Source organism: Thermobia domestica, chromosome 2 (assembly GCF_964235325.1).
Source record: "Thermobia domestica chromosome 2, izTheDome1.hap1.1, whole genome shotgun sequence".
Taxonomy (NCBI): Eukaryota; Metazoa; Arthropoda; class Insecta; order Zygentoma; family Lepismatidae; genus Thermobia; species Thermobia domestica.
Window position 1 is genome coordinate 321,570,026 of NC_137455.1, and position 17,530 is coordinate 321,587,555.

A 17,530-nucleotide genomic window follows, 5' to 3' on the forward strand; every position below is an offset into this window, starting at 1 on the left:
AAGAAATTTATACTGTGTTTAATACTGTAGTCTGTTAAGTGGAATGCTAAGTGTAATGTTAATTTGAAACTTTTGTGATTATAAACAATCTTATTTTGCCATTAATACAGAGATTCTCAGTGTTTCATTATTTGATTAAATTAAATTACATGGAAGGACATAAGTTTGATGCAAAAAAGTTGGCATAAGCTCGGCGTTGTTGAAATATCATCTTACTAAACTGACAGATTGTCTTAACAGCATTGAAACGTCTTCCACATAACATTTTTACTTTGATACTTGTACTAACTGTTTAATACATTAGTTACAGCACATCAAAGCAAACACTTCTGCACAGGCGCAAGGCAGTCGTTTCAAATGCAACACCATGACAACCAAAGTTCAATTCATTTTTCTCTTACAGGTATATTTATTGTCACGAGCTATAATTGATTTTTCTACTTGTTTAACCTCTTGAAATAGTAACTTTTTTCATCATTAATCAGTACGAAAGTAGCAGGAAGAAATCTAGTCACTACTGACTGTCTTACATGTATAACATAGAAAATCAACTTTCACCCGTATATCATTGAGGAGAATTAACAAACAATTATCAAAATTTGGCCACATAACTGACAATAAGATTAGGAAAAATATGCAACAGATGTCTACATGCAGGCTCTGTGTCGCAAATGGCCATTCGAGTATGGATATAAAACGTTGATATGTTAACTACTTAAACTGTTCAAGTTATTTATGAATATATTTGCAGTGATACACAGACACTAGCTTAAAAAATCGAGAACTGAAGTTAAGAATTTCAGTTCTTCTAATATTTTGCAATCACTAAGAACAAATGTTTTGCTCAGAGGTTGAGAGGAAGGAGACGGAATATCAAGCAAGTCAAAAATAATGTTCTTAAGATTCAATGTGCCGATCACGAATTCAACATCTGGCGAGCTAAAGTTCTTCATGAGCGAAAAGAAAGACCATAATTTATACGAGAGTTGACCACAAAATAACAGACGTTTTGAAATAAAAAAAAAAAGTAACAGAATGAACAAACCAAATTGTATTATATACATTTGAAAGGTATATTATTAAGCTATTTTTCCACATAATCGCCATGCAAAATTAAGGCATTTATCATACCGTGGCACAAGTTTTTCAACACCGTCGCGGTAAAAATCTGGCGCCTGCGATTTCAACCACTGGCTTGCACCGGCATGCAGTTCAGCGTCAGCATTAAAGCATTGTGTAGCGAGCTATGTCTTCATCGCTGGGAAGAAGTGGTAGTCTCTCAGCGTCAAATCCAGGCTGTATGGTGGGTGATCGAACTCCTCCCATCCAAACCCATCCAATAAATCTCAGGTACGCCTGGTTGTGTATGGCCGTGCGTTGTCGTGAAAAAAAAAACCATTATTCTATGTCCGTACACTTCTCACAGTTGGCAATGGATTTCAACTGGCTTGTGTTTTTTTGCCAACTAAAACCTAATCATAAAACGCATCTCACAAGAGGCGGGATTTTCTATTCCAGCGCGCATTGTAACATGTCACAGAAAGCACAATAAGAGCGTCATAGTCCTCGCGCTACCATAGCTCGATGCATACTGAGTTTGGCAACGTTCTGACACTAAAAATGCGACTCAAGCCCCCCCCCCCCCCACTGCCGTGATATGCCAAAACGTCTAGTCTTTCTGGACATCTCTCTATTATTATTATTATAAACTCCAATATTTTGAAAATTAATATTCAAGTGACCATGACAAGTTCAGAAGGTATACTTACAACATGAGATCTAATATCTAACAGCTCTATAGTCTTCCCATCTTGTCCTTTCTTATTAAGTTCTGGTAATCTTGCAGAGCACGTGGTGAGAAATTCTGCTACTATAGAAAGAAGTATGTCTCTTGGACGACGAAATTCATTTCGTAAAACCTAAAAAATGGAAATAAATACTGTTGAAAATAACTCTACAATAATTAATGTTATACATATATATATTTATTTTTTACTAGTACACTTATAAGCATTGATGGATGCTGTTTCAAGAATGAAATGTAAAATTTATATCATATGTTTAATTACAAATACACTGTATATCTCATAAGTAAGAATACCTAAGGGATAAATCATGGGGGTCCAAAATTGATGAAACTTGAAAAATGCTAATTTGCAAATAATAACCTCAGTTCGTCTCTGTGGCTACAAGTATTTCTTATGTAAATATCTATGGACTTAAAACACTTTTGGTATCTTTGGTGATTAGAATATTCTATAACAAACAAAGAGTGAAAAAGCGACTGACTGAACCGAGGTTCGAAGCCGGGACCTCCGGCATACCGTGCCGATGAGTTAATCACTACGATACCCAATCCGCTTCCCAGAACAGCCATTTACTCTCTTACTCTCGAGGTCGGTGCTCTCATCTTGGACTAGTGAATTGTACCACAGACCCGTGCTGTGATTGGACAAACCTGTGTCCTTTTTCCGAGCACCTTATGACCGTGTTCGAATCCCGATCCAGTCGGTCACTGTTTCATCCTTTGTGTGTGAATTCGCACCTTTAGAGAATCTGGTGTGTAAAAAAAACATCGGTTGTTTCCTTCTTTTGTTAGTAGATATAGAATATTCTAGTTGGTTCAAAGAGCTCAAGAAAGGGCTGATATCTGTTCCGAACAAAAGTAAATTCTCTTGTCCTCCCCCTCGACTCTTTAAAGTTGGCTTTTATTAGCTTTAAACATGCATGTGTATCTTTCCACTTTATTTTAAAATAAAAGTCCACTTTACTTCTGTTGTAAAACATAAATGAACAATGATTTTTTTAATGTTTAAAATATCTTATGAGAATTCAATGAAACTATTTAGTTCTATGAAATTATATTCAAATATAATATCGACGTTTATCACAATGTGTAAATATTCAAAGAATACATTTTGTTTCAGGCCCGACTCGATTACTGTGCTTGTGTAATGCGCGATTACAGCATGTTTATCGTAGCTGATGTAGTTGAAATCAGTAATTAATTGAACTAGTGTTACAAAAGCAAATTCTGTTTATTTACAGTAGTTGTTATGTAGAAGTTTATCATAATATAGCAAACTATAAATATTACCTCTGAATCTTCCATATCTCTCTCATATATTATTTTGCTTCTACTATGATCACTCATGTATTTTGAATGTGAATCCTCATCGAAATCATATCCAGGTGAGTACGGACCTCGGCTGTAATTCCTCTGACTCGAACCTTTGTGATCTGGACTGGATTTCTGAGGACCATTATAATTTCTGAAAAACAAGTATTAGAACACCAAAGTAGCCAACTAAGATTATAATTATAAACTAACATGAATAATTTATTATTTGACACTTTTAGGATTTTTGTTAACTTTTATTACTATATCATAGTATCGTCTTTGACTGCTTATTTAGGTTCTATAACAGGTATTTAAGCCAGTTGTTTTATTAGTCAAGTCAAGGATGGACCCCAGATGCGTTTTAGAACCAGATAGTCAACTTGGCGGCTCCGAGTTGGGGCGGAGGGGCACGACTTTTTTTTCTGAAGGCAAATTTCAAAACTTTTTCACGCCTTTATTTTTCAAGATATCAGATTGAAACTTTGCATACGCATTGTGTGTACCTTTGGGTATTTCTCAAATTTTTCTGAGATCCCTAAGTGAAACCAGAGTCGGGGTCCGAGAGGTGATTTTTTCAGAAAAAAATGTCCGGTTTTTCCCTATTTTTCCGGTTCAGATATATGATACGGATATGTGAGTGATACCATTGGAAAGGACTCGCTATATTGAAGAAAATGGCGTTTGAACCATGATTCTAGGTCAAATAGGAATGATGCAGTACATTTTTAAAATATTTTATATATAAATGTATATACATATACGAAAAAATAGGTAACCTTCAGACTTTCAAAAATTTCTTCCGACCTCAGTTTTCAAGATACAAGAATGAAATTTTGCTCACCTATTATGTACATAACAAAATATTTTTTTTAAAATTCAGATCCCTATATAAACCCATGCTCGGGCCAGAGGGGAACAAAAATTAAAAAAAAAAAAATCCAAATATCTGTTTTTTTATTTTTTTTCCCGTTTTGGGTGTGTAATACGGACAAGCGAGTGGTTTCGTTGGAAAGTATGAACTATCCTGAAAAAACGAGGTATGAACCATGATCCTACGATAAATAGTAAGGAAGCAGTAGCTGTTTGAGGGAAAGTCTAAAATTTACCTCAAAAAGTGGAAATCCTAAAAGGGTTAAATTACACTAATATTAGTTATTAGTTAAAAAATACAGTAGATAAAAATGAAATGTTCATATCAGAAACTGTTTTGCATCATTTGACACACTCCAAATGATGTATGCTTCTCTACAATGTACAGGGTAGTTAAAATGTTTTGCTATCCCCTGTAATAGTGTTGGAAATATATGTGAATAAGTTCTGTACATTTTTTAGCAGCGGTCTTTGTACACGGAATCTTCTCACTCTACATCGGATGCCTGACACGAGCTTCTACAGTCTGGAAAAAGGTCTTATTGGAAGTGTATGGGCACTTTAATATGTGGATTCTGACAAGAGCATGGAGGATATGCGATGTGACTTCACTGCACGATTCGGTAAATCAGCCTTTCCGAAAAGGATAAGACTGCGTTGGCAACGTAAACTTTCTTACAGGATCAACGAAGGACGAACTTTCACGGAAAGCAACATGTGCGAAGGTGGAGGTATCTGCGTTAAGATCATCCAAGAAATCATTGCGAAAACGGTCTTTCAAGGTAGAAATTTCAAAAATCATAATTTCAAAATAATGCCATTGACAAAAGATATGTGTGGAAGGCACGTGGAGGCTGCTTGATGTGTTTCAGAATATCCCACAACTTGGATGGCTGTTTTTCTCTCATGAATGTGTCATTTATCAAGTAGATGAGGTAGAAATATTTATTTTTGAAGTAAAGAAAATCTGCAATATTATGAAGAACAACACCCCCGCATGTGACGATCTAAGCCACGATATCGAGTAAGCACTCTATTTCACATCTGCTTCTTTACGACCTTACATTACGATAAATAGAAGATGTAACCTAATACAGAAACATTATTAAATTTTCAATTCCTATATTTAAAAGAAATAAACTTACTTTGCTAGAGCTTCACAATTATTAACTAAAGTCTTAACGGCTATAGCAAGTTGGTAAATGATTTCTTTTTCTCCTTTTCCTTCCGATGTGTAAGAAGGATCTCTGATATGTTGTAGATAACATGGTAATATGGCTTCCAAAATAATCTGAAAAACGAGAGATTTGTATTTATAAAGGAACAAAACTACTCAATGGAAATGAAGTTGCACAAATAACTGATCAGAAAATTAAATCTTTCAATACAATATAATTTTCTATGTAAATTAAGAAAATATAATAATATAATTTTAAATGAAATGATCAAAATACTGATTGTCTTCAATTTGCCATATATTCTAAATATAATAACTCTGGGGCTACGGTGGTAGAGCGTTCACCTCTGGTGCATGGACTCCTTGGTTCGATCCCAGCTCGCTCCAAGTGAACTTTGTGGTGGACAAACACCGTGTGTGTGGGTTACCTCGGGGTTCTCCCGTTTCCTCCCACTTTCTTCATTCCACCATTTCATTCATTTCTCATCATCATTGTCTCCTTTAGCATAGTCAGCATAAGTGTAGGATGTAAAACTCGAAGATGGCATTTGATTATTTTTTTTTCGAATTAGGTTTCACGATACTGTAACACATACAGAGAGACTAAGGTTTTGAGGAATAACAAATGACATTCTTGTCTCTCTTGCATATACAGTTTCAGATATTTCGTCAATAATGAAAAACCCGAAAACAACATACTATCATTCTCTTTTCATATCCACATATCTTTAACGGTAAATGCAAAGCAAACTTTGTGGTCCTGATCAAATTCTAGATCCTCTTGCAAATTAGTTTTCTTTCAATTTGATTGCTCAGGCTCATTTGCTAAAGTTATAACATCACTTGGAAAAATATGATCAAAATAAATGAAATCTTACTTCAGTAAGTAGTTTGAAGTATTTTTAATATTATTCACTTACCTAACAAGAACACGTACCTAGGTATAAAAATGACATTCACAATATGAACTTTAAATTAACATGTCATTCACTTTGAAACAATGTGGTGTAATTACAACGATAATGTGTATGTATTATTAGGACACTTGTCCCGTACCTAAAGTACTTTTTTTTATTGATATACAGACCTGTACATTTATGCTGTCAAATGTTACCGTGGACATATTTGTACACTCATGTCTAAAATTATTGTCGCATGTCTATAAATATGTTGTTGTAAGAATATAATTTGATAACGAATACGCCCGGTATTTCTTAGAATGTTAGTATGTGTATAAACAGCAAGAACATGTATGTGGCAAATTTCATGTCAAAAGAGCAGCAAATAAGAACAATAAAGCAAAAATAAAACTTTTTTGTCCATTTAGCAACATTTTGTTTTAATCATTCTAATTTTCGTATTTATAATTCTTTTGCTATGAAATTTAGCACAAATATACATTTCCCGATTATACACATAGTAACAGTATTTAAAGTATTCCGCGAAATCATTATCAAATTATATTCTTACAAGAAGACACTTATAGATATGCGACAATCATTTTGGTCATGAGTGTACATTTAGGCAATTAAGGTATAATAAATGTGAGAGCACCATCTTAGAAGGATGTGCTTTTTGAATTACAGCTAATAAATGATAAGTATTAAATAAATTCAGTGCTTTAACAGAATAAAGAAATAATTTAATTTCTTGGACTAATTGTCGTAGAAAGTTTGGGTGTTAAACAAAAGATTAATCGAATCGGGGCAGCAATAAATATTATAATGTTTGTTGCATAATTTATTCACCTACATTACATTTTTTAAACTTGTATTAATGTTTATACAACGCTGGAAACAAAAACTACATGGCATTAGAATAGTTCATTATTTTCTTTCTCAATTGTCTAGTTTTAAATATACTATGAGGCAAAATATGGAGTAATGAATCATGTAGAAACTAGAAATATTACTAGATCAATAAATTCTTCTTTCTCAAATCACATAATTGACTATAGATGTTCCTTTGCGTCTTTACGTCACATACACTATAGACATAGTTTTTGAAGTTTATATGTGAACAATATTATTGACTGCAACTATGTAACATTTTATCTTTGAGAGAAATACATTTTACGTATAAAGGAGTGAATATTGTTAATTATGCGGTGCATCAAGGGCTATTATTTTCCTACTATATACCTGTATTTCGCAAATTTTACTGTTTGTTTAATCTTGTAGTCCTTCGGATTACTTCTTGAACAGTTTCTTAATTCATTTTTTAAATTTTCTTCTTCTCCTTGAATTAACTTTAGCACTTAAAGTCGAAATTTTGTGGATAATATGATTTTCTTACTTTTCTGAGAAATTGGAAAACAATACACAGAACTTTCATGTTTCTTGTTAAAGCAAAGTATTTCCAAATGCACTAACATTGAACTAGGCAGATGCTTAATGGAGAGTACTGTGGGAATTTCGGTGCAGTAACAGTATGTGTAAGATTTTATTGTTTTTGTAATTTATGATGTATTCTCATTGCTTGCCTAATTTACATTTATCTAGATTTAACTTTGGAACCTTGGTCCTGATGAAGACTGATTCGTATACCTGTCTTTCTACAAACGAAGAAACTGTGTACAGAATGTTGATTTGTAACATTCTATTAAACAGAGCTATGTATTCAGAATACTTAAAGAAGCTAGGCGCCGATCAAAAGATATTAACAACTTCTTTTAAGATGCCTTGTATCAAAAATTCATTGAAAAAAGTATAATAATGCACAGCAAGATATTAAAAGTACTCTTGAAAATAGCGGTCATTGAAGCTTAGCTTGTAATAGTAATCCTTTTATGAATAATTGGAACAAATACAAAGATAAGGATGTTCGAAATTACTGGAGAATATTACTTACCAACATCTGTTGACCTCGGACAGAATCAGCAGCATACGCTATGACCATAATACACAGTGAAATACAATCTAGGACAGTTACCATCTCATTTTCATCATGATAACAAAAATCGATTGCCTTCAGTGGTTTATCTTCTTTGACAAGTTCACCGATATTTAAAGGATCGGGCGAAGGTGTTTCCAAACTTAGTAGTAAATTGAACAAACAATTTGCTTGTACCTAGAAATGATAATAGCAATTAAAAAATGTGGTCTATTATATAGTTAAACTAAAATAAATAAATACCTACGTGTAAAACTAGATCTAGGTGCTGGGCCAAGCAATATATACTAAACGTATTTTTATGTTTATCGTGAAAACAAAATTTGATATTAATAATTCGAAATTAAATAGGGTACTTACACGCGAAACATACTTGGAAAGACATATAAAAAAGAAAAGGATGAATTTTAGAATTTATATAACGAAGACAAAGTAAAATTTGTAGAACATGCAAAATGTTAGAATTAATGATAAGGAGGGTAACAGAGAATTAAAAGAATGAATAACAATGAGGGAAGAAACACTCAGTGAAAACTTTATGAAGGGAAAAAGAAATAAGCAAAAACTGTGTTGCTCACAATTAGCGAGGAACCTTATTGTAAAGAAATTATAAGTTTAATGATTCATTTTGGAACACAAATTTAATTTTTTAAAATTAACTTATCAGTAAAAAAACTAAATATAACTTTGCAGTATATCAAAATCAAAATGACTTCTCAAGGTAAAATATTCAAGCAAAAATAGAATATATCAGTTTTGAAAGTCATCACTGTTTCCTCAAACATACTTAGTTGAATAAAAAATGTTACCGACTTTTAGAACAAACTGTTTCTTTTGAAACATGCTTATTGTTCTCATCTTTAAAATTAAAAATAATTATTTAACTAGTGTACTGAATAAATAATAATTAAATTGCTATTATGATGCTAATTATATTACACATGTCAGATTGAAAAAAAAATGATTTTCACAAAACACACTCTATATGAACTTGTTGAATTATTCATTTTAAAATTCGTGGGAAAGCTGAGTGAGTTTAAAACGAGATTAATTCTAAACTAAAAAGTTTTGATATTGAATATTTTTCTTACGCATTACAAATGTGTTGTTATGAAATTAACTTGTGAATTCATATTATTTTATTTCAATACCATTTTGTAATGCAATTAAGTTAGAGCAACACTTGCAAATAAAGTTGCAGGTTTAAAAAAGCCAAAATTACTTATGATTACGTTATGAATTATAGGAAATTTAATCACAGCGTATATAACACACATCTCTCGAAGGGACGTTCACATCCTTTTATATTTACACAAACTTATTTTTTTCTCTCTAATGAAAGTCAAAACTACCATGAAAAGATCGTGCAAATCAGATAAACTTACAATAACATCATCTAAAATTCTATATACAAAATATCTTACAGGAATATTTAATACCATTTTCCGCCTATAGCTCTTTGTAGGCATAACGTTATAAGTTTTCGTCTTTTTTTCCAATATTATTTACAGCTATATTATAGGGCATGCTTCACACTAATTTAAAAATAATCTTCAAACGTGCAACAAGTTATATGAACTATCATGCTATATTCTATTCTATGCTTGCAATTATATAAGAGATACCAGTATAAAACATTACAACACTCACGTATATGTGTAAAATGTTAAAAGTATATTTCAATCTAATTCACTAAAACAGCATTCAGAAGGGTACAAACACGTTAAGGCATCTAGTCTAGACTATAAAAACCTTTGTTTTACGTTTAAAATATTTATAAATTAATCATATGTTGCTGTCAATGGCAACCATGATTTTAAAAAATACGAGGAAGCCATAAAATTTCAAAATCCAAATTAACAGGTTGATTTTTGTTGTACTATCAAGATTTGTCTACTATCAAAAAATTGAAAACATTTATCAAAAGCATCCGATAAATGAGTTTTACCTTCGGAATAACTATTTGTATCAAAATTAACGATAACTAACATAAACGAAAGAAAATTCAGAGAGAGACAAATAAAAGTCTCACGACCAGAAATAACTGTTACCAATGGTACATTTACGATTTTGTTTCGGGGGGAGGGGGCTTTGCTAATTTTATTCCTGGAAATGTGAAAATTCTGCAAGATATTTCATATACTTTAACCCTCCTTCAATACGTCATTGACTCTTACATATAACTAATTCTGATTCCGTTGCGTCTTTGTTCATATCACAAGTCTATCATGAATATAAACTTTCAGTATGTAAGTTCAAACTTTGCCTATAAGTTCATAAAGACAATTTTATAGTAATTTTGCTACGAATACTAATGCACCCTTAGTGAATTAAACAGAAAATATGTGTGCGATAAAAAAATAAAACTAAAAAGCCTACGCAACAAATTATTACTCTGAAGGGAAGAACTTAACAAGAAGTATATTTTTAACACTTCAACTCGTATAATGTAGACAACTTTCCATTAATCAATATTATTATTACCTATAAATCTTCAAATTACTTCTCCTAAACAATTAATTGCGCAAAAATCCAAGTAACTTTGCATTTAAGCTCTATAATCAAACAATTGTTAATTAGGGAAATATTGAACTGGAAAAAATAATTAACAGAAATTAAGAACAATTTAATCAGTATTCTATTGAAAGCCACATTAGAAGAAAAGTTTACATAATACTTCAGTAAAGTTTCATTAATCTTAAAGTTTGATGTTATCGAAATTTCTAGTTTGATAAATAAAACTTAAAACAGGAAATACAAATTGAAGGAAAGATATTTATTGTAGATTAACATTTGACTTCGTCCTGACGTTAATAAAGAGTGCCAATTCAGAAAAATAAATTTCATCTCCTTGTCTTTCAAGTATCTGTAATTATACTAAATGCATCATATAACAAAAAAGTAATAACGTAAGTTTAACATAATTAATAAAAAATATCTAAGTTACCATACAAGAATATTTTAAATAAAAATACCATTATTATAAAGATTTTCGTAAGTTTATACATACCACTTTAAATATGTAACTAGATAATGTTAAATATTTTAGTAACATTTTGATTGAGTTCATAAATAGGTTTCTGTGGCTTCTTCGAAATATTCTACGTACCTTTGCATGCGTAGGAATGCATATTAAACATAATGAATATTTTTGTATGTTTCAAACACACTATCAAATCTCACTAGTAATCATGCTCACAAAACATATTTTTCACATTGACGAATTTATTAATTCTAAACGCTGTGAATACTGTATCTTTACGTGCTGCTTCAAATTTTATATATAAGTAACGTATCTCTAATTAAAAATTTATGTATCAAAAGTTACTGTAATATGTGGTTTTCTATTGTAAGTTTCAAGAATGAATTCCGCTGACTTTTGCTCCTTAGAGTAAAAAAATAGTCACTTAGCAGTTAGCACCAATGCTCACAAAACATATTTTTCACATTGACGAATTTATTAATTCTAAACGCTGTGAATACTGTATCTTTACGTGCTGCTTCAAATTTTATATATAAGTAACGTATCTCTAATTAAAAATTTATGTATCAAAAGTTACTGTAATATGTGGTTTTCTATTGTAAGTTTCAAGAATGAAGTCCGCTGACTTTTGCTCCTTAGAGTAAAAAAATAGTCACTTAGCAGTTAGCACCAATCATTAAAAGTTTAAAAGTTACAAGCTAAACTTAGAAACAAAGTAAACAAGAAGAAAGCAACTGCCTTCATCCATCAATGTTACAGATACGTTAATATATTATTGCATAAAAGATTTTGTGTTGTTATGACATGTTCAACAAGAATTGAAATGATCTTTTCCATGCAATCCGAATTTTCGTGGCATCTGTAATGAGTTACATTTCTTATTCCAAAATTTTTGAAGAAAAAAAAACATTGGATCAACTGTTTTGTTATTAGCTACTAGTGGCACCATCAGTGGTGACCGATAGTACTAAATTGTTCATGTATCGCCATTCGAAAGTCTAGCATCATAATCATTCCGACTGCTAACTGGGAGAGTGTCTAGTGAAACAACTTGTAATTGGGTTACTTGCTACGCAGCTGCGTCTTTATAAAATTCAATTTATACCAAAGTTCGAATGAGAGAGTCGAGTATCGAGGAAAAAGTTTATGAAGATAAGTGTCGTTTTATATGATTTGCATTGCAAGTGAAAAAGTATTATTCTAGTTATATAAAATATACCGAGTTTAAAGTGTTCATGAATAATCTGAAATTTGATTTTGGTGATTTAAGTTTGATTGAAAGTGTTAATGCAGTTCATGCTTTAATATTTCCATTTAATGAATACCATATGTACTTTGGATACATCGAGTTTGTAATTGAGGTTATTCTACCAGAAGGCTTTGCTAAGAGACATTGTTGCTGCTATTGCTATTACATTACATTTCTATATGTGGCAACTGTAGATAACATATACTATGAAGTTATAAATTTAAATTAATCTAACACAGCATTTTGTTTTCACTATAGTATGTTATGCTAAATTTTAAAATAATGTAATTAGGGACAAATCGAGTAAACGGATGTTACCGGCAGGGAATGTGCTTTCCCTTCCTGGCGTCATCGCTCCTTAATAAGTACTAGATAGAATTGTACTAAAATTTGAATTTTTGGATAACGATAATGATGGCTTCTCTAAACTAAACGTAAACACAGTGAATGTTATGTGTTGCCATTGGAAAATGCTTGAATTAACAAATGCTCTAGAGATGAAATTAACAAATGCAGAATTTTTACTTAAATGTTGATGATAGCTCCTCTAAACTCAATCTATCTGGTCGATGAAATGTCAAATTATAAACTGAAAAAGCCTTTACACTTAGTAGCCTTAGTTTAAAGAAACTCTACCACATTCCAATTCGCAATAATTGTCTTTTCTTTCTCAGCTATGCATTAAGTAGCCATACAATAACTTCTACAACTTCTGATTATTACACAGCCACATACAAAAAATAAAAGTTCTGTGCACCGGAACCCAGGGCATATATTCACTGTATTTTGTTACGCAGGATCCAAATTTCGAAACCTCAAGACAATCGATAGTGTCATTTTTTTAACGGTCGAAAAACTTTAGCGATTTTGCATAGGGAGAATACACACAAGACAGCCACACAAAAAACAAAGTTTTCTGCAGTGGACCCCAAGATATGGATTCGATGTATTTTGGTAAACAGAATCCAAATTTGGAAACCCCAAGACTATCAACCGTGTCATTTTCTTTTATGGGCCAAAAGCTTTTTGGGGCGAATTTTGGTACATAAGACAACACATACGTTTTACGCCTATCAAACAAAATTAACAAAATTAACACGATAAACGTCCTCGTGTTTCGAAATTTGGATTCTGTGTACCAAAATCATCGAATCCATATCCTGCAGTACGCTTCACAGAACTTTTCTTCCTACTTAAAATCGTTAGTTTTTTGTCCATAAAAAATTGACACAATTGATCATCCTAGGGTTTCGAAATTTGAATTCTGTGTACCAAAATACATCGAATCCATATCCTGCAGTACGCTTCACAGAACTTTTCTTCCTACTTAAAATCGTTAGTTTTTTGTCCATAAAAAATTGACACAATTGATCATCCTAGGGTTTCGAAATTTGAATTCTGTGTACCAAAATACATCGAATCCATATCCTGCAGTACGCTTCACAGAACTTTTCTTCCTACTTAAAATCGTTAGTTTTTTGTCCATAAAAAATTGACACAATTGATCATCCTAGGGTTTCGAAATTTGAATTCTGTGTACCAAAATACATCGAATCCATATCCTGCAGTACGCTTCACAGAACTTTTCTTCCTACTTAAAATCGTTAGTTTTTTGTCCATAAAAAATTGACACAATTGATCATCCTAGGGTTTCGAAATTTGAATTCTGTGTACCAAAATACATCGAATCCATATCCTGCAGTACGCTTCACAGAACTTTTCTTCCTACTTAAAATCGTTAGTTTTTTGTCCATAAAAAATTGACACAATTGATCATCCTAGGGTTTCGAAATTTGGATTCTGTGTACCAAAATACATCGAATCCATATCCTGCAGTACGCTTCACAGAACTTTTCTTCCTACTTAAAATCGTTAGTTTTTTGTCCATAAAAAATTGACACAATTGATCATCCTAGGGTTTCGAAATTTGAATTCTGTGTACCAAAATACATCGAATCCATATCCTGCAGTACGCTTCACAGAACTTTTCTTCCTACTTAAAATCGTTAGTTTTTTGTCCATAAAAAATTGACACAATTGATCATCCTAGGGTTTCGAAATTTGAATTCTGTGTACCAAAATACATCGAATCCATATCCTGCAGTACGCTTCACAGAACTTTTCTTCCTACTTAAAATCGTTAGTTTTTTGTCCATAAAAAATTGACACAATTGATCATCCTAGGGTTTCGAAATTTGAATTCTGTGTACCAAAATACATCGAATCCATATCCTGCAGTACGCTTCACAGAACTTTTCTTCCTACTTAAAATCGTTAGTTTTTTGTCCATAAAAAATTGACACAATTGATCATCCTAGGGTTTCGAAATTTGAATTCTGTGTACCAAAATACATCGAATCCATATCCTGCAGTACGCTTCACAGAACTTTTCTTCCTACTTAAAATCGTTAGTTTTTTGTCCATAAAAAATTGACACAATTGATCATCCTAGGGTTTCGAAATTTGAATTCTGTGTACCAAAATACATCGAATCCATATCCTGCAGTACGCTTCACAGAACTTTTCTTCCTACTTAAAATCGTTAGTTTTTTGTCCATAAAAAATTGACACAATTGATCATCCTAGGGTTTCGAAATTTGAATTCTGTGTACCAAAATACATCGAATCCATATCCTGCAGTACGCTTCACAGAACTTTTCTTCCTACTTAAAATCGTTAGTTTTTTGTCCATAAAAAATTGACACAATTGATCATCCTAGGGTTTCGAAATTTGAATTCTGTGTACCAAAATACATCGAATCCATATCCTGCAGTACGCTTCACAGAACTTTTCTTCCTACTTAAAATCGTTAGTTTTTTGTCCATAAAAAATTGACACAATTGATCATCCTAGGGTTTCGAAATTTGAATTCTGTGTACCAAAATACATCGAATCCATATCCTGCAGTACGCTTCACAGAACTTTTCTTCCTACTTAAAATCGTTAGTTTTTTGTCCATAAAAAATTGACACAATTGATCATCCTAGGGTTTCGAAATTTGAATTCTGTGTACCAAAATACATCGAATCCATATCCTGCAGTACGCTTCACAGAACTTTTCTTCCTACTTAAAATCGTTAGTTTTTTGTCCATAAAAAATTGACACAATTGATCATCCTAGGGTTTCGAAATTTGAATTCTGTGTACCAAAATACATCGAATCCATATCCTGCAGTACGCTTCACAGAACTTTTCTTCCTACTTAAAATCGTTAGTTTTTTGTCCATAAAAAATTGACACAATTGATCATCCTAGGGTTTCGAAATTTGAATTCTGTGTACCAAAATACATCGAATCCATATCCTGCAGTACGCTTCACAGAACTTTTCTTCCTACCTAAAATCGTTAAAGTTTTTTGTCCATAAAAAATTGACACAATTGATCATCCTAGGGTTTCGAAATTTGGATTCTGTGTACCAAAATACATCGAATCCATATCCTGCAGTACGCTTCACAGAACTTTTCTTCCTACTTAAAATCGTTAGTTTTTTGTCCATAAAAAATTGACACAATTGATCATCCTAGGGTTTCGAAATTTGAATTCTGTGTACCAAAATACATCGAATCCATATCCTGCAGTACGCTTCACAGAACTTTTCTTCCTACTTAAAATCGTTAGTTTTTTGTCCATAAAAAATTGACACAATTGATCATCCTAGGGTTTCGAAATTTGGATTCTGTGTACCAAAATACATCGAATCCATATCCTGCAGTACGCTTCACAGAACTTTTCTTCCTACCTAAAATCGTTAAAGTTTTTTGTCCATAAAAAATTGACACAATTGATCATCCTAGGGTTTCGAAATTTGGATTCTGTGTACCAAAATACATCGAATCCATATCCTGCAGTACGCTTCACAGAACTTTTCTTCCTACTTAAAATCGTTAGTTTTTTGTCCATAAAAAATTGACACAATTGATCATCCTAGGGTTTCGAAATTTGAATTCTGTGTACCAAAATACATCGAATCCATATCCTGCAGTACGCTTCACAGAACTTTTCTTCCTACCTAAAATCGTTAAAGTTTTTTGTCCATAAAAAATTGACACAATTGATCATCCTAGGGTTTCGAAATTTGGATTCTGTGTACCAAAATACATCGAATCCATATCCTGCAGTACGCTTCACAGAACTTTTCTTCCTACTTAAAATCGTTAGTTTTTTGTCCATAAAAAATTGACACAATTGATCATCCTAGGGTTTCGAAATTTGGATTCTGTGTACCAAAATACATCGAATCCATACCTTGGGGTCCGGTACACAGAACTTTTATTTTATATGTGTGAGTGTGTGTTATTAATTTGTAAAACTCTGATGTAACAGGAGCAAGCAACAACATGTTCCAACGACAGCTTACATAATGTAAAGAAACCAGCCATATAATGTCCCTACTGTTAATAATAAACGTCATTGACCGCAGGTTTTAGTTTCCGTTTATTGCATGGATGGTATTTCAGTGAATGCTGTTGGAGAATTTTTGTGAAGCTTAATCGCAATTGGTGTACTAAACTGTGTATCTCACGTCATCCGGACTTCTTTCTTGGGACTTTTGAAAACAAATACTTGCTTTGTAAGAATATTTGCCATTTAGTTTCTAACATAATTTAAATAATATGTTACGTAAATGTGAGACAGTAATTGTTACGTTTATATTCAATAATATTAATAATAATTTATGGGTTTTATGAACTTTTTATATTTACTAAATTGTGGACAAATATGTAATCTTGTTCACAATGATATTTAAAGCTTATTTTCTATTTATATCTTTCTTAAAGTAAAATTAACGAAAAAAAAATATGGTAGCCGACATATAATAATAATTATTAATATTATACATTGTGTTTTTATGAGACAATTAGAGGAAAAATAATTTAAAATATGATCATGTATGCTATTCTTAAATTATTTGTAAAGTACTGAACATAATATTCTAAATATTAATACATCATTTAGTAAATCTCTTATATTACAGACATTAGTATAATTATTTTCTGATTTTATAATTTCGTAAATTAACATGGAAATACGAAACTTACCAGAAATGTTTTCATAGGACTAATAATTTTGCTTTTAATTATTTTACAGAATTGTTTAGATAAACGAATATATAGACAAAAGGCTGTTGTTACCATCAGGATCCTCAAACACTTCATAATGTTATTGTTTTATCATACAGATTAAATGTATGATGGAACTAACTTACCATGATGATCGTATCATCAGTTTAATTTTA

At 31.8% G+C, this 17,530-nt stretch overlaps 1 protein-coding gene across 1 annotated transcript in view; it reads right to left on the reverse strand.

The window, feature by feature from the left end:
* The window catches only part of unc80 (unc80, NALCN channel complex subunit), a gene marked incomplete in the record, with an annotated part of 366,946 nt that overhangs the window by 65,006 nt on the left and 284,410 nt on the right, over positions 1–17,530 (reverse strand). The window contains 4 exon segments of the mRNA XM_081749034.1: positions 1,770–1,919; positions 3,098–3,272; positions 5,137–5,282; positions 8,019–8,237. Of these exon segments, the coding sequence (XP_081605160.1) occupies positions 1,770–1,919; positions 3,098–3,272; positions 5,137–5,282; positions 8,019–8,237 (690 nt within the window).